General features: G+C 41.2%; 1 protein-coding gene across 1 annotated transcript in view; it reads right to left on the bottom strand.

Annotated features, from left to right (window-relative positions):
- LOC143294921 (uncharacterized) overlaps positions 1–19,528 on the bottom strand; it is a 443,787-nt gene that overhangs the window by 35,148 nt on the left and 389,111 nt on the right. Inside the window, exon 8 of the mRNA XM_076606436.1 lies at positions 12,675–12,698. Within this exon, the coding sequence (XP_076462551.1) occupies positions 12,675–12,698 (24 nt within the window). The remainder of the gene's footprint in view (positions 1–12,674; positions 12,699–19,528) is intronic.

Raw genomic sequence — 19,528 nt, 5'->3', positions numbered from 1 at the left:
GTTGCCCCGCGAACGCAATCGGCGACGATAGATACGAATAATAGCAAGATGAAGAAGACAGAAAAAAAACACCTTTCTAAAATGTATGCTGTTCTGAGAATATAACAAGCCATTATTTGTTGACGGATATATTACTCCTTGTGTTTATCGTCAGTTGAAAAATAATGATGAAACTTTTCATTTGCATCATAGAAAATTCTTCGTGTTTATTTGTCTATTGAGGACCCCGATTTGTTTCAAAATGGACATAAATGAAGCTGCACTAAATCCAGATCCACCCACGTCGCTGCCAAACTGTGCATCTTGGATTGCTTCAATTTAAAGCAAAATTGTCAAAAATAGACATTTGAAAGTCGTGAAACGACTCATAACATAATTATTAGGGGTTGTTTCTCTGCTTCATCTTCTTCGTCTCCTTCAGTCCAACCAATTATAAATACTTCAGTTTCATTCAAATGTAAAATTCACTTCAATATTCAAGATACTTTATTGAATATAGAGCGATAAAATAAATATGTAAGTTTAAACAAACGAACAATCAAAGGAACAAACGAAAGAACAAAAAAACTATCATTTCATCATATATAACACCTTGACATGATACTTGTCTACTGTTGGGTTTGACCTAACACATCAACGACCCTTTAAAATCACTTTGAGACGTTGTCATTTTCAATCACTATTTTGTCAATTCATTTTTTTTTTCTTTCAGTATAACCCAAACAGAATTATCATGGAATTTGTGTATTTTCCCATCGTGACGATACTTTCTTTACTCGTCAAAAACGAATGCTTTCAGTAGTTTCCAGAAGGTTTTTTTTTTTATCACCCTGTATAGTTGTTTTTTTAAATTATTTTTCTGTTTGAAGAGATAATGTAGCTTTTGTCAGTATTGTTGTCTATTCATTTTTCGTTGAGATGAAAATTCCATGACGATTTCTTTTAATTTCTTTTGATTAACTGCTACGGACTACCGAAAATGACAGACAAATTGTAAGACAAGGTGGAAAACACCCAGAGAAACGCTTTCGACACTAAACACATAACATATACAATCGCTTTTTCTCGGACCGTTTCAGTTTCAATTTCTCACTGCGTTCGGACAAATCCATATTATACGCTACACCACATCTGCTAGGCAGATGCCTGACAGTGACATAACACAACGCGCTTGTCAGGCCTTGAGTGTATGCTTATGTATGTGTGTACCTGACAGAGTGGATTTCATTTTACATAATTCTGTTGAGGACAACACTCTCGTTGCCTTGGTTTCTTTTTCAGTGCGCCAAGTGCGTGCTGCACACGGGACCTCGGTTTATCGTCTCGTCCGAAAGACTATGCCCGGAGAAAATTTCTACAATTATATGAAACGAACAAAGTAGTTTGTATGAACGACGTCAAGACAAGGGAAATATCAAATGATAAACAAGTGCAGTTACTTCTCCATGACTCGAAATTTTACAAAATTGGCGGTTTCATATGGCCCCAAAGCATAGAACTTTGCCCTATAATTAAACACACTTAAGAAATAAGTTTAATATCCGAGACGTTAGTACAGTCTGTTTATCTGAGTAAAGAAATATACAAGTGAAAACTACTCATGATGTAACACACATTCTAGTTTCTATCAGAGATGATCTGGCTTTCATCTATCACACTTACGCTTTAATTAACTTTTAAAATATCCATAGTTTCTGATATAGACTCGTGAACGTTACTTCAGTTTGTATCGATTGTTAATTCTTGACTCAATAACAAACGACCAATGCACCCTTGCCAACATTTCAATGCTGGTTTTGAAGACATAAGTTATAGATACATTTTCTCCAAAACATCAACGACAAAAAACAAACAAACACTTCGGCATCTGATGGCATCAAAACATCTCGAAAATGAAAGAGATTGTACAAACCAGTCCAACTCTGTGCATCATACAACTCAAAATATAGAATGCATCATCAGTGTTAGCATACAGTGATTAAAGAAGCAACCGTAAAACGTGTAAAAGAAATTTTTCCAGGCACACACAGCAAACCAACATCACAGCAAGCACATTCCCAAATCTAACACATGTTCAGCATACCGATATGAAGAACAGAAAAAAAGATGGTGGCAAAACAAAAGGTGACATGAGATAGTCCATGACATTATTGATGGGTATGGGGTCTTGACACTGATGGTACTGATGGAAACGATAAGGACGAGGTGGAGGAGGAGGGGGAAGGGGGAGGAGGATGGCCGTTGAACACTGACAAGCAGTTAAAGTAAGCACCAATGATGGGAGATATTTGTCCCTGAGATGTTGGAGATCCAGCTCATGACATCACCTCCAACCAACGTACCAGAACAATGACGACGACACCAACAAAGGTCGACAACCATGACATTCATGAAAATAGTGGTGATGCAGATGATAAAACATTCATGGTGATGAATACGATGATCATGACTGTAAATACTGACGACATGGCATGTTCAGAATTAGACATTCCAACAAATAGACATCACACACACACACACACACACATACACAAAAAATCTGCATCCAGATGCAAAATAATAAACCATAATAAAACACAAGAAATGGGACACTGAATGAAATAAAGCTCCGATGAAAACTATCTGATCTATTTGTCAATCTTTAAATCCTGTGTGAAAAAAAAGCATTCTTCAAACAAAACCAAACGGCATTCACATAACCAAACCATTGCTTGAAAACGGCCTCGGGCTCATCATCCTTGCCCCAAGATGTACGCCACACAACTTAAGTGTAACAGGAAAAATACACATCATACCATACCCGATGCATTGGCATAACCGCATTCCAAAAAACAAAACTAAACTAAGACGCATACCAAGTCTATCAACTAAACTGTTCGTGTATAAACGTGTTCTTTTTTCTTTTTTTTTTTGTCTTTTTTTTCAAAACCCAGTGCGCTCTGAAAAGTCAGCAACTCAAATCAAATCAACACACACTGACACACCACGCGCACACCCTGTGAAGACAGGCCGCGCGACACTCGGGCAAGCTGGCCAGAGGAAGAGGAGGAGTTCATAACTGGCTAAAACCAAAGTAACAACAGGGAGGTCAAACAAGTTTTTTCAGTGAGGCCAACACCAAAGGGACAAGAGTTCTGAAGGGTGTGGAGGAGAGGAGAGGAGAGGAGAGGAAGGGTTGATTACCTCATCATCGTCTGTACTACACACAGAGTCCTGGAGGGTCTGTAAAGTGGTGCGAGATAGCACACACAAGGAGGGTGGTGGACAGAGCGAAAGACACAGCAGTCAATGACAATGGCATGAACGACACATCAACCTTTTCTTTTCTTTTTTTTTCTTTTTCTTCAGCTAACACACATTTAACTTTTGTTTACAAAATCGCTTACAAACTGGGGTAAAAAAACCCAACAACAAACAAACTATCTTTGGAAAACAAAGTACACACTGTCAATACAAGGGTAAACTAGCTTCAGAAACAGATGACACTGTCAATACACGAATGAAGCTTACGTTTAGCATGACCAAAGAATCACGGATATTCAACAATGAAGAGCGAATAAAAAAATTCAGTCACCAAATCCCATAATTTTGAGTCATGCTACCCGCACTGAAATGCAAAATTACAAACACCTTCTTTTCATCAAGAACATGTGCACTGTGACACCTTAACTATCCTTGCGTAGTGTCTTTGAAAATTTCGACAATTGCACACAGAAAGAAAGAGCATTAGATATCTATTAGATTCAAGTACAATAAATAACTTTATGCACAGACTGAAAACACAGATAGTAAAACATATAATTAACGTATGTTTCATTAGTGACAAATACTGCTTCACTATAATGCAGGCAAAGGCTCATTTTACAACCATCCCCTCGATTCCCACTGGTCACCAACACATAGTCATATCTAATCCTTTCATTGACATATGGAATATCATTTCAAACATATATTTACATCGGATTATTTAATCTACATCTGGAATATACTTTACACTGAACATACATGGCCATCTACACATCAATTATGCGATCTTCCTCTAAGGCTAACATCCAAAGCTGGGCCAACTTTGTCTTTCTTCTTCTGGAAGCTCTTTGAATGAGGAAAGAGGCAGAGAGCGAGAGACAGAGAGAGATAGACAGACAAACAGATAGGGAGAGAGAGAGAGGTGTTAGGTGCGTGTGTGCAAAGGCTTAGCTAAAGCTAAGAGTGGGTTAGTGTTATCTGTGCATAGCGTGCACCCGACTCTAGTCAATGTAACTGAAAGTGCATCACTACAACTGGCAATAAACTATTACCCGTATTCTTTATCTAATTTCTTTTCTCGCTTCTCGCTTTCGATTTTTTCGTTTCAGATCTGCTTATCCCGTAAAATGCCCTTCAGTATTTTTCAACCACACAAATGCCAATTTTCAGTTGTTCTGGGACTTCTATCAGTGGTGCTTGACGCGCTGTATTTTTTTAAACCGTGATCAAACGGATACCTATTTCGATAGGTGCATGCCTCAGCATAAGCTACATATGCACACACACACACACACACACACACACACACACACACACACACACATTACACAACAAGGCATCGAGAAAGGGAAGGAGAGAGAGTATTCATAATTTAAAAAGGCCACCGACCTATATATATATATGTATGTATGTATATGCAAGAGCTCGATAACAACAAAAATAAATCAACTTGAGTGCTTGAAGTTATTTCGTCAGCAGCCGTGATTGATTGCCATGGTCGTTTCCGATCGAGCTACATTTTCAGTGGAATGCTCGCAATCTGCATTCTTTCCAATAAAAACACGAATTCTGTGATTGCCTTAGCTGACTTCGGTACACTCGCTGCCATGATGTGTTTCTTTGTCTCCATGGGTCACCGGCAGTTATCAAGACCACCGTGTTCAACACTAAAATCACAGCGGCAAGCAAACTCCGGGCCTTACCCGCTCGCTTTGAGTACAGGATATAATTATCATGTCTCCGAATGCATAGCTCGGAAGTTTTGTCCAGTCTTCTTGAAAGACGAATGAATTTTTTTTTACGTTTTCTTCGTCATTGTCTTCACTATGAGTCTCATGTCTTCTTTGAACGCCATCGTGAATGCTGGAAGTAAACGTTTTGGCAATTCTGATTATATACACAGCGCACAAGACGGTTATTTGAAAATATTTTCCATCACACGAAAACCGCATTTTTAAACTCGTGACTGTAGTCCCGTACTTCTTTTTACCGACTTCCGATTTAGAAACTACGGGAAAAAATCGCAACGGTAGGCAGGTCTGTTATTTCCAAATTATTTTTACAAGAAACCTCATTATCGCTTATACTGAACGCGTGCAGAAAACAAAAATTACTGACATAAATGACACTCGTTGATTTCAACATCCACGTATTTCTGCTAACCTGCTAACTTTGACTTAAGTGCTATCAATGTGGTTCTGTGTTTATGTGACCACACACCTGCAAAAGAACAAACGCCTACAAACAGATGAGAACTGAGGTGATGGGCGGACATCGACTTCTACTGCGAACAAAACTTTACTCGCTTTAAACCCGCTCACCTACACATGCAGTAATATGCAAGAGACTGTCAAAACCCCCGGTGTTATCTCACTGGTTCGAAGAATACCAAACAACTCGAACCAGCCGGCAACTTCATAATAGTCTGGTGGGTATTGACAGTGCAGTATGTTTCGTGCGTCAACCAGGGGTGGGTCTCAAAGCTCTACTAATCAACACAGTTGATACACAACTACTGCATCATCATCATCATCATCATCAGCTACATCTGACGGAGGCCACCAAGACAAGGCGGGGAGGGGGAGCTTGGAAATCAGAACAAAACATATCAAGCGAAGACACCTGGTCCTTACAGTTCTTTGGCACTGGATGCACCACTTACCCTCGTCTTTCAGCCACAGGACAGAAAGTAATGGATCAGTTACTGGTACAGGCTAAAAGATAGATCTACAGACAGATGGATGGACACAGATAGATAGATAGAGAGGCAGAGAGACAGAGAGACAGGGACGTGTACAAAAAACAGAGACAGCGAGTGACGGACAGAGACATGAATAAGAGAGGGGAGAGAGAGAGAGGGAGAGAGAGAGAACAACATAGTAGCACACTGTACCAATAATTTATCAACACAGATGAACGATAATCAAGAAACCAAAATCCAATGCGTTCAGAATACGTTTGGGCAAGTGCTGGACCATCCGTGTATTACGTCTGCTGGTGGTATAAGGCTTCATCTCTGTCATCAGTGAATATGTTCAATCTGTTATACATTTATTCAACAACAGATCTGGTGGGTGCTGGACACGACATGACCTCAATTCACATGACATAATGCAGTTACATTTTTGTTTGTCCGAACATGACCTCAATTCACATGACATAATGCAGTTACATTTTTGTTTGTCCATGCATCTGAAGTGAGGTAAAACAAGCTTACGATTTAATCAAATAACTCGGCCGAAACAAAATGCCAATGATTTCATGATACCTGTCTATGTTCACAAATTGATGGTCTTTTTTTTGGTGACTCCCTATCTCAAATTTAAACACGCCGCAAAGTGATGGCCCCAGTTCTAATAAACTGGCAATCGATGTACCAATAAATATTATCATGGTGAAGAAAACGGGCAGGTGTTTTATCCTTGACTTGTACAATGTAACTAGTTTCAGCAAACTATAGTGTTACTATGAACGATTGTTCTCCCTACTGCTCCACTGAGAAAACAAGTCTGATATAGTTCTGTTTTTTTTTTTTCGGGGGGCGTGGGGGAGGGGAGGGGGTCCTGAAACTGCTTATTTGATATAGGAGCTTCAAACCCTTACAGCACAGACATGTAGGACAAGAAAACAATAGTGAGCTCTTTATACGTAAACTCGTGAATATTTGGATAATGGAATAGCGTTTAATTCAAACCTTTAACAACGATTGCGAAAGAACACTTTCTTATTTACTAGCTCATACAGTTTCTATAAATGAATCAGTTACGAAACCGGAAGCGGAGTTTCTCATTTCAATCTTTAGAGTAAAGAATACTTTTCCTCTTGAAATATCTTTCACCAATGTTTAAAACTTTGCTACTAGTTGCTTTGAAAAAAATTCTGTTGCTAGGGAAATCTATAATTTACGTTTTAATGTAATTGCATGACAAACCACGTGAGATCTGACTCTGCAACACAAATACTCAATGTACGGACAAAGGTCCTGATGTGATACTGTTTTGGTGTCATGGCATACTGGTATTGCTTCAAATGAATGCTGACCATTATATTGGATATATCCACATTCCTCTGTAGGGGTAGGTAATGATTTTACCTATGAAAGCAAATGAAACCAAACTTTAAAGAAACGTTAACTCTCTTTTCCAAACAGCTAATCAAGCAATCAATGCTAACTGTTTCAAAGATGTGACCTCCCACTGGATATCCGCTTCTACACATACCCTATGATTATACATAAACAAAATCTGTACTCCGTGACTATTCCATGAATACAAAGCGAAAATATTTTTTTAAAACAAAACAGCCCGTCTATATTACAACAATTTTAGGAAATATTCAATTACAGAAACATTTACGACTGATTTGAAACAGCAAAACTGATCATGTTCTGTGGTTTCATCAATCCAATTTTGTCTCGGGTTTTTAAATATTTTCATATAACCATATGATAAACGAATAGACAAATAAACACAAATTTCAAAAAGGCTCATAAGCATGTGACGTAATAGAAAACTCAATTGTTTGAAAACTGAAATTAGTAAATCATAAACTGAAATGAAACTCGTCCATTCAGGCGAATTTGTGGATAAACTGCAGTCACACTTCCAAGCGCAAAACGGGTGGTTATTAATTAAATAGTCACTGTACTACTACACATAACTGTGTTAAAAAATGGAAAGATGTAAAAACCTCAAAGTAATTATAGGTAAACCAAGTCAGAACGACGACCTTCATCACTGGTAGAGAGATGGTGCGGTCCCTCAGAATACGCAGGATGACGAAAGGATAATTTCCAAATGAGACTGCAGTGGTTGTAACAACTACCTTTTTATTTCCCTTTCGAGTAGACAAGACACGGTTTTCACTCAGGTCGTTTACAGACTACGACTGCAGAGGAATGTGTTCACTCAGAATCCCAGAGTAGCTTCAGGTCAGAACGAGCACGGACTAACATGATTTTCTGGCCGACAGCAGCCAGGCAACGCTGAGAAGATACCTGTACACTCTGCAGTTTACGACATCAACAAGGAGTTAAGATCTTGTCAGTGGACTGTTCACACTAAATGTGGTGTAGAGTATAATAATGGACCAGTCTACATCCAATCAACCTACACGCCATAAACAAAGGCAGTAATCACAAGAGAACTTCTGTTGGTGACACACTTCCCTCCAATACGCAGAAAACCTCCAACGACTGATGCATGTTTTAGCCAAGGCAAGCAATGGTTTCGGTATGACCATCAGCGTAAAGACACAGACAATGGGATTGGGAATCCATGTGCTATATCCATATTCTATTTCCATCGACAGCTACGCTCTTGAGGCTGTTAAAAGCTTGAAGAACTTATGCTCCTACATTTCCAGCAATCTGTCCCCCACGTTGAGATCAGTGCCAGAACTGGGAAGGCTGCCAGAGTGGCAATGGAACCTCGGCAAGGACAACCCGAACAACAACCACTCAAAGAAATACCGAACTGAAGGTGCACCAGTATATGTGTCTCAGCACCTTCCAGTATGGCAGCAAGGTGTAGACAGGTTACTCCACACAGAACACGGATGTGTAACCCAAGACACATCCTGGTCAAAACAGGGTTCCTGAAACTAAGGCACAGAAGCGGGCCATGGTCACCAGCCTTGTGTCAGTCCTCACCCAGCGAAGTGTCACATGGCACGGCCATGACTGGAAGATGGAGAAGGGACACATCCCCAAAACTCATCCTGTACGGTCCGGCTTGAGACTTCCTCTCGAGCTAATTGTCACGGCTCTCCAGCTACGAAACGTCCATGACTCCACAACAGAGACGTGTCAAAGAGACCCTACTACTTTTGCCATCAACAAAGTTGAGAGAAGATGAGAGGGAGAAACTTCAGCGAGGACTGTGCTCGCTGAGGAGTCAACAACCAACAATATGAGCGACAGGACATTAAGCAGAATTCACCTCTTCCTCCATTCCTTTCTTCCTCCATTCCTTCCTTCCTCCCTTCCCACCTTCACCGGAGACAGACTGCAAACATTGGGATCAGGTGAGTCAAGGATGAGGGAACCACCCACACAGCTGGTCCAGAAAGAAAGGCGCCGGAGGGAGGTCCATCTTGCTGCTGGTTCTGCTTCCACTTTCCGTCCACAAAGGATAATTCGATCCTGAGCTGGTCTGTTCAACCATACAGTAGACGCTCTTCTTCTTCTCCTTCATTCGTGGGCTGCAACTCCCACGTTCACTCGTATGTAAACGAGTGGGCTTTTACGTGTATGACCATTTTTACCCCGTTAAGTAGGCAGCCATACTCCGTTTTCTGGGGTAGACGCCGTTCAAGCCCCGTGGTGCGACACGCCAACAGGTGGAATCCTTTGTCTTACGAGACCGACGTTGGCCACTAAAAAATATTGCAAGAGCTGTTAAACAATCAAACAAACAAACAAAAAAACAACAAAAAAGATAAATACTACATTAAAAAGCCATCCCCAAAAGACGGAGTCTTTCTGACTGTGGTGGTTTTCATCTCCTGTCGGTTGACGAGGCAGGGGATGGTGACTGGGGGAATGTCTGTAGCCCCATAGAGTGGGATCTTTCTTTTCTTTTCTTTTTTTCATCTGATTTCATAAACATGTGGGTGTGTTTTGTTTACTCAAAAATGTCACGGCGCGTGGTCGCGTTCATATGTTACTTTAACTAAGAAAGACAACACTTGCAAGGTACTCCAAGAATTGATTTTTTTAGTGATCCCAAAAGTTATGTGTGGACAAAACTTTTATATATATATATATATATATATATATATATATATATATATTTTATTTTATTTTTCTTTTATTAGAAACAGTTATCAACCAAAGGTGACACTTGTAACGTGCAATACGAAAACTACATGTTGATTAAACCCCCCCCAAATAACTAACTAAAATACAATTAAAAAAAATTGCTACACAAATAAATACATACAGACATAAGCAAACTGAAACGATGGATTTTTAAACTTGACTGATATTTCTGTGGTCAAGTTGAAGAATGGTTCCGTTCTTCAATTGGAGTTCGTCAGGGCTGGCTTCTGTCTCCCAAACTGTTGAACATACTCCTGGAACGCACCGCACCAAAACTGACGCGTTTGGAGATCATGTCAGCACAATTAGCAATAGAGGTAGTACCATCAATAACCATCGCTTCGCATATAACATCGATTGCTTGTTAGGCAGTGAGCAAGACCTCTTCAAGATTGTTAAAAGTCTGGATGAAACATCGACAAGATATGGCACAGAAATGAACGCCGAGAAGGTCAGTTTGATGGCCCAGCCACAACACCATCATCACTGCTGATATAATTGCCCACGGACCGAAGCTGGGGCCTGAGTAACATTTCACTTACCTGGGATCTACCATTAGCAATGGAGGATCTAAAGTAGAAATGCTATCAGGGTTGTGAAGACAACATCTGTACTGTTCACACTTTAAGACCTGTATGGAAGGAAGACAACCGCACCGCCAAACACAATGTGAAGCTCCTGTGTGCAGTCGCACGTTCCATCTCCCTTCATGCATGGACCCTCACAATGGATTTGGAGAAAAAAAGAATCCATACCATCGAAATGATGTGTTATCGCAAGATACTGAACACAGATACGCTGACCATATCACAAATGAACACGTACGCCATGTACCATCAAGCAACACACCGGACCGCATGAAGTCCCGCTGACAGACATCGCTTAAGGAAAGAAAAAGAACGTCGGTATGGCTACGTAACATGATCCAATGGCATTGTAAAGACAATCCTCCAAGGAGCTGTTGTGGGAGAGAGAGATGGAGGCCAAGACAGAAAAAAACAACAACAATGGACTGACAGAATTGCAGAATAAACGACAAACCCGTACGCAGAGACCCATGCTTTGACATACAGCCGACAGGCCCTGAGGAATCAGGTAAACAGACTCCTCAATAAGTTAAAGAAGAAGAAAGGGAATCCAGTACAAGATAAGTGGTAGATGTGAACCAGTGTCAAATATGACGTAGTCATGTTTGTTTATGATATGAAATTTTCGTGCACTATCTATGCTATTGAGTGTCAGAACAAAAACCTTAACAGAAAGTAAACAAAATTATTGTAAGTAAGTAAATGAATAAAAGAATAAGTGGTAAAACACAGATCAATAACCTATATACCTACATGAACTAAATGCCCAGGCGCAGTTCCGAGAGTCCGTAAATTACTCATACTCTTTTTTTTTTTTTACTCATATTCTTGCTCAAAACAGTGTACAGCGGTATTCATTTGCGGTATATTATAATAAAAATTATTAGCTTATCACAGGTTTTTTTCTTTCTTTTGAGATCAGAATACTCCACCAATTACACGGCCATAATAGATAAAGATTAAACCATATATATATATATATAAAGAAACAAAACTAAACATTTAACATAATCGAAAGCATTAATACTACCAATAATAAAAACATCTGCACATAAAGGACAAGGCAAAACTTTGTCTTAATGTATGTGACATCAAAACAGAAAAAAAACGAAACAAATAAACAACAACAAACAAACAAACAAATAAACAAAAAAACCAGCTTTGTTTAGTTTCTTTTTTTCTTTTTCTTTCTTTTTTTTTTTCTTAGGCGTTGACCCTCTAGCATTTTGCTCTCTCCTCTTTGTTTAACTGCTCTTGCAATGGTACTGTCAACACAATGCCAGCAACAGAAGACTGTCAGCAAAACTTAAGGACCAGGTGACTTTGCTTTTTCAAATAGAAGAAGAAAAAAATACGGCAAATGGAGTTCACTTGACACTGGACTTTGAAATGAAAACGTCGTTGGATTGATGAACAGACAGAAACATTTAAGTTCATCTTGAACACGACAACAACAACAACAACAACAGCCAAACAACCCATTCAAATACTTGGTAATTTTGATACACATACACACACACTCTCTCTCTCTGTCTGTCTTTCCATCTCTCTTTCTTCATTCATCTCTCTTTTTGCCGATGAAATGCAATCATCAATGCACAAAATACATACACACGTGATAAACAATAATCGATAAACAAACATTTTGACACTTGCAAGTTCGAGCCATACGCATCGGTGTCACTACACAAACGCACACCTACAACACCTGTTATTTCATTTTGCATCTCTCTCTCTCTCACACACACACACACACACACACACACACACGCGTTCCAATAATGCACACGCAGTTGTTGAATATGGCTTTGAGATGGAGAGGAATGAAAGAAGGAAGGAAGGAAGGAATGAGGGAGGGGGGGATGGAGGAAGGTGAGTAGGTGGGGAAGTGAGAGGAAAGGATGGGAAAGTAAGGGGGGAGTGAGGTTGGGGGATGGGTGGGGAGGAGGGTAGGGGGGTGAAATCACACTGCCCACTACCGGTACAGCCGAACTCTCTCTAAAAGTACTGGTGTACTGTACCTGCTGGCGGAGGCTGGGGCTACCCTGTAAACACAGAATCCATGGCACAGTGCATGACAGCACAATCGGGGTACGGAGCGGTGCGAACAAGGCCGTGAACATAGAGAGAGAAAGAAATTTTAAAAAATAAACAAAAAAAAACAACAACAAATCGTCAGTGACAATAACATGACGTCAGAAAGACGTCACAAGACGTGATGTCGTCACTGTGAAAGCATCACACTTTCACAAACACACATAAACACACACACACACACACACACACAGAGGACTGTGCAGTAGCTTGCGCGTGTGTGCGATATACCATCAAGCAGCAAAGTGTGTGGGTTTTTTTTTTCCGGTACTTAACTGCATTACATTGGCATTGTTTTTCTACAGCGAAACCAAAAACGTTATCTGTCATACATCACCTGAAAATGCCAACACTTACTAAAATTCCAAACAATGACTTCTGACAATCAGATTCTACTAAATTAAAAAAAACCCACAAAAAACAAACAAAAACCATCTCCTGAACACACACACACACACACACACACACACACACACACACACACTAAGCTCTAGATATACAAAAACATGTGGCAAAACACGGCAACTAGACATAAAATAAAAAGATCTACAATGTAAGTTCATCACGGTTACCTGATCCTGAAATGACACTAAAAACAACTAAACACTGGCACCTGAAACGGATTTTGTGTGGAAAGTGTGTATCATAACTTTATCACAGGCGCAGAGAGACACTCGAAAGCTGACAACCACAGGAGAGGAAAGAGGGTGGGGGGAGGGAGGGGAAGAGAAAGTAGACGGTATAAAGATGACGTCAGCAGAGAGAGAGAGAGAGAAGAAGAAGAAGAAGGACGTGAAGGAAAATATAGAATGCTGAAATAAGACGACCAAGCAGAAAAAAAGTTTTGAACCCCAGTACCCTCTCCTTCCACAGACACCCCCCCACCCCCCCTCACCCCCGTTCATGTAATTGTTGTAAACACGCAGACAATAGGTTGGATCTATATTCCCTGTTCGAATCTTGTTTTTTTTCGTTTTTCGTTCTTTCTTTGACAAATGTTTTGCTTAATAAAACAGTTCCATTGGTGACGATCGTCTTACAGCCACTGAAGCAATGGGACATTTTATTTCCCACGTGGGAGTTTATCAATGAGAACAAAACACAAAAGCATGTAGCTCAAAAGCGTACTGCTCACAAGCGCGTAGCATCCTTCTATCCCTTTCTGCGGGTGTTAAAATTTAGTGGGGGTATATATCGGGTGTCCCCCCAAAAGTGAACCGCTTTTTGACAAGTATTTTCTCAGTGATAGAGAAACCAAATTCACTGACAATTTCACACAGTCAACTTGGGGTAACTTCAATAAGTCTGTAACATATCTAAAAGTTCGAATGCAAATTATGCAAAGAATGCAAACTGATGCAGAAGTGACGCTGCGCATCGCCAAGGCCAGCTCCGCCTTTGGCAGACTCAGCAACAGGCATCAGGCTCAGCACCAAGATGAAAACCTACAGAGCTGTTGTGCTGACCACCTTGTTGTACTGCTGTGAAACATGGACGACGTATCGCTACGCTGGACAGGACACGTTGTCCACATGACAGACAGCAGGATCCCGAAGATGCTTTTGTATGGCCAGCTGAAGGAAGGCCACCGTGAACGTGGAAGACCCTGCAAGCGCTTCAAGGACACCTTGAAGACAAACCTCAAAGCTTGTGACATAAACATCGCTTTCTGGGAAACTGATGCCCTTGACCGCTCTCGCTGGAGGATGCTGTGCTCTAGTGGCATAAAGACGTTTGAAAACAAGAGGACGCTGGCCATTAAGGAGAAGCGTGAGCGAAAGAAGCAGGGCTCAACTTCTGGAGACGTTTTCCCATGCAACACCTGTGGGAAGTGCTGCGCATCCAGAATCGGCCTCTTCTCCCATATGAGGACACGCACCGACAGATAAGCCTGCCTGCCTACTCATCCGTCCGACCGACGGGAGACTCCATCATGTCAAATTCAAAACAGCGTGTCAAAAAATCCAATATCAGAGCTGTGCAATGTGACCTTCATCATGTTCATGCCAGTTGCCAGGTGTTGGCATCTGTCATTCAGTGTCAGTTTAAAAATAGCCTGTCTAGGTGTCACGTCTATTGATTTTTTTTAATTGTCGTCTGAATCTAAAATCAGTTCTGTCCAAAGTTTCATTTTGGAAGGATCAACCATGCCTTTGAGTGAAAGTTATAAGGTTACCATTGAAAACTGTTTCAAGGAGAATGGCTGGGGTGGAAGAAGGATCGCAAAGGATTTCCCAGGCAAGGGGTGGAGTCGTGTCACTGCAAACAGACTTATAGCTAAAATACGCACTACACGGTCAGTAGCACGTAAAATTATTTCGCCATTCTTTGCACAGAAGACTTGCTCACTTGCACATCGTTTGCAACTTCTCTAAGAGATTTGTGGGTCCCTGGGTTCTCCTCCAGGGATTGAATCAGTTCATCAACACGGTCCTTGTTCTCCGAACATGCAGTATTGGCTCTCTCACTGCCATTTTTGGGGGGACACCCGATAGATAAGTTCTGCACAGGCACGTGATTGACAAGTCAGGAACGTACGCTTATCGTATGTTAGTTGAAGAACTTCCGCATTTGGGGACTGATGAAACTGGAGCTAACACATGTTGTGTTTCAATACGTATCCAAAATGTGCTCGGCTATTTAAGAAAGAAAACAAAAAAAAAAACAAAAAAAAAAAAACAAACAAAAACATCTGCCATAGATACCTCCTTCTGAAACATTTTTTTTTCCAAAAGAATTTGAGAAAAGACAGAATGAACTGAAAGAGAAAATTCTGTCGAAGTAGAACAGAATAATGAAAAGGGATATGAAAAGGATGAATGACAAAAAGTTGGGTCTTTTTTTCAAAAAGGAGGAATTAAGCAAATAACGAGGTATGAAAGAAACAGAGAGAGAGAGAGAGAGAACAGCATTCGATTCAGTTGGCACATGCTGCATTCCATACAGAGAAAATGGCAACGAAGGCTAATGGAACCTAACTTCCAGAAAGAGCAGATCAGTAGTAATCAAAAAGCACTTGCTTCCACTAAGTGTCTATGCTCCCAATGCAACTGTGTTATCAATTCCTCCCTCTTTCTCACGCATATCATCCACCCTTCCTCACCCCCCCCCCCCCCCCACACACACACACACACATTCCCTTCCTCAAACCGCCATCCCTCTTTCCTCACAAAACAAACCCTTTTCCCCTGCGCAACATTATTCGGTCCTTCGTCATTCTCCTTAGACACTGTGTCCGTCGGTCTCTTCCAATTCGCGACTCTCTCTTCCCGTACAGTTCCTCACAGAGACTGTTCACTTCACCATTTTCCTTGCTAGCAGACATATTACCTCCATTATTCCGCAGTGTCCTTTTCCCCCCTCTTCCTCATACACAATGCCCCTCCTCTCGTTTCCTCACTACACATATACATACATACTTACACACACACACACACACACACACACTATATATATATATATATATATATATATATATATATATATATATACTGCCCATCTATCTATCTATCTATCTATCTATTTATCTGCTGTCCCCTTAACGAAACTCCTGTCGTAACGTGACCGTTCTTTCTCTTACTGCACACTACACCTCTGGATCTCGCGGTCCAAGAGTCTTGATTCCAGTCCCATTTCCGTTGCCCATCCTGACCATGTTATCGTTCTAGGGTGGTGTCCCACTTTACCGCCCTGCCCCCCTCCTTTCCCCGCCTCTCCCTCTCTCCCCCTCCCTTCCAGTTTGCTGAGATGGTATCGCCCGTTGGCCACATCACCTGAGAAAGGTTCTACCAGTTCAACTCCTCTTTCTATGCAGATGTGGTGTAGCGAATATGAAACACCTCCTTGGAACTGGAACTGGAACTGAAACCTCCGCATTTTGTCCTCCCGCCCTACCCACATTCTCGCTAGTACTGTCTCCCCTCCTCTTCATACACACACAATCCCACCTCTTTTCCACACATATGCTATTATTCTTCCTCCTCCTCCTCCTTCCTCGCACGCTCTTGTTCTCCTTCCCATTTCTCCAAAAAATATACCACCTTTTCTGTACCCCCCCCCCCTCCCGCCACCCTCTTTCTCACAGACACAGTTATTCGTTTATCTTCCTCACCGTCCCACCTTTCTCTTCCTCTGATAAAAAGGGCTAACTATACTCCCGCCCCCGCACTCCCCTCCCCCCCCCGGCCCTCTTTTTTCATTTCCTGCATGCATGCTGTCTGTTTACCTTTTATTCACAAACAAACCATGCCGGCTCTCCTTCCACACACATTGTGTCCCCTTCTCCCTCAAACACACAACCCCTACCCCCTCTTCTGGGCACAAATGGTTCTTCCCGTAAGATTTATCTATAATGAGCAAATCTTACAGTGTCCTTTAAATCAGAATAAGAACATACGGAGTATGGCTGCCTACATGGTGGGGTTAAAAAAAAACAACAACACGGTCATACACGTAAAAGCCCACTCGTGTACATACGAGTGAACGTGTGAGTTGCAGCCCACGAACGAAGAAGAAGAGGAAAATAAGAATATAGTATTTAAGCAAGGTTTGAAGAGAGCTAAGCTGGTAGGGTCATTTCATCAAAATAAGAGCAGAATGTTTAAAAGATGTTTCAATGAAGCAAAACTTACGAGGTCATTTCACCAAAATAATAATTGAATATCTAAATGATGTTTCAACAAAGCCAGTCTGACAGGAGGGTCGTTTCATCAACATTAGGAAACGAATGTTAAAATAATGTTTCAAAATGTATACCAACAAAATAAGCAGCATAAGAGGTTACTCACAATGTTGGCTGCATTTCTTTTTATATACATATTCTTTAAATCATGACACAAACTATGACCATCTAAAAAGAAGAACAGAAACATAGCAAAGCGGATGCAAAAACACACTTGCAGAGATAAAACATCGAAGAAAAAAAACACAGTTAGAATTTGAGTTCAAAGAAACATTCACATGAAAAAAATACAAGCACAAAATAAGTGTATCTGGTGGATAACTTATCTACAATACAACGCTGGGCTAGCTTGCATTAGCGACCTTAGCAGCGCTAAGTTTGCATAACCCTAAGAACGTTCCAACTAACTCCATGCTAATTCCGCCGACTTAGGAACATTCTTAACGCCAGGAAATCTCAGCGCTGCTAAGGACATTTGTGCAAGATTGTCCAGAACCACGAAAACTCCTGTGCGAGACGTTTAAACATGATGTTCAAATGTGAAAAGATATCTTTTTTTATCTATACATTTGCTTGTGCAAACGATCCTCAAACTGTCATGACAGCACGTGGCACAACACCACAATCAATCCATCCTTCAGGGAGAAAAAATAATCTTTTTTTTCCATTTCAGTTCATTTTTTATCACGCGTTTCCTTTCACCAATATCCATAATTGCTTGGCGTAATTATTATAGTTTAACACAGGAAAGAAAACGTGGTTCGTTTTAATGGTATGGTATGGAAAGTACGGTACGGTACTGTATTGTATTGTATTACTTTTTTTCAACAACATATTTCTCTGTATGAAAATCGATCTGCTCTCTGGGTTCTTTGACGCGCGTTTATCGTCTCATCCAAAAGACTAGCATCCAGATCACCACTTAATATCTACTTGAGGCAGCTGGGCGGGGGAGGTGGTAGGGGGGGGGGGAGTAAAAAATATAACTTCCGGTCCTGTTTGGTACGCGAACCCCGTGGAAGACGGGCGCAATAGCCGAGTGGTTAAAGCGTTGGACTTTCAATCTGAGGGTTTCGGGTTCGAATCTCGGAAACGGCGTCTGGTGCATAAAGGGTAGATATTTTCCCGATGTCCTGGGTCAACATAATTGTGTGAAGACCTGCTTGTGCCTGAACCTCCTTCGTGTGTATATACGCAAGCAGAAGATCAAACACGCACGTTAAAGATCCCGTAATCCATGTCTGCGTTTGGTGAGTTATGGAAACAAGATCATACCCAGCATGCAAACCCATGAAAACGGAGTATGGCTGCCAGCATGGCGGGGTTAAAAACGGTCATACACATACAAGCCCACTCGTGTACTCGACACATGTTTGTTGTTGTTTTGTTTTGTATTTTTTGTTTTTACGTCTTTTTGTTCATGTGCTGTGTGACTCTCGAGCTCCAAGCAACCTTGTTTTACTAGTTTCCCAACCGAATGTCACATGCTGTCATGAGCTGTTGAGAATCTTAATTATACACGTGCGTGCGAACGTGCATGCGTGCGTGCGTGTGTATGTGTGCGTGTGTGCGTGCGTGCGTGGCGTGCATGTGTGTGTGTGTGTGTGTGTGTGAGAGAGAGAGAGAGAGAGAGAGAGAGAGAGAGAGAGATTCAGTGTGCAAACATCTAACAGCAGTGTACTCGACATCAAAACAAGGAGCTACATAAGCATAAAATGGGGGTGGGGGTGGGGGTGGGGGCTGTACAGGGAGGAAATGTTGAATAAGAAAAAAAAAAGAAAAAAAAAGAGTGAACACAAATACCTTACTGAAAAAGGTGTGTGTTGTGGGTGAAGTGAAAAAAGGGTGAGGAGGGTGAAGCTGGAGGGGTGGAGAGGAAGGGGTACCGGGTGAGAGCAAGGTGCCAGAGTGAGAGGTTGTCCTGAATTGCTAAGACATAGAGAGAGAGGGGGGGGGGGGGAGAGAGAGATAGGGGTGGGAGAGAGAGAGTGATGGGGAGATAGATATATATATATATATATATATATATTGAGAGAGGGGGAGAGGGAGAGAGAGAGAGATGGAGAGAGAGAGAGAGAGAGAGAGAGAGAGAAAGGAGAG

The sequence above is a fragment of the Babylonia areolata genome, chromosome 20, assembly GCF_041734735.1.
Source record: "Babylonia areolata isolate BAREFJ2019XMU chromosome 20, ASM4173473v1, whole genome shotgun sequence".
Classification (NCBI taxonomy): Eukaryota; Metazoa; Mollusca; class Gastropoda; order Neogastropoda; family Buccinidae; genus Babylonia; species Babylonia areolata.
The sequence above is the reverse complement of the archived record's forward strand: the minus strand, read 5'-3'. Positions and strand labels throughout refer to the sequence as shown.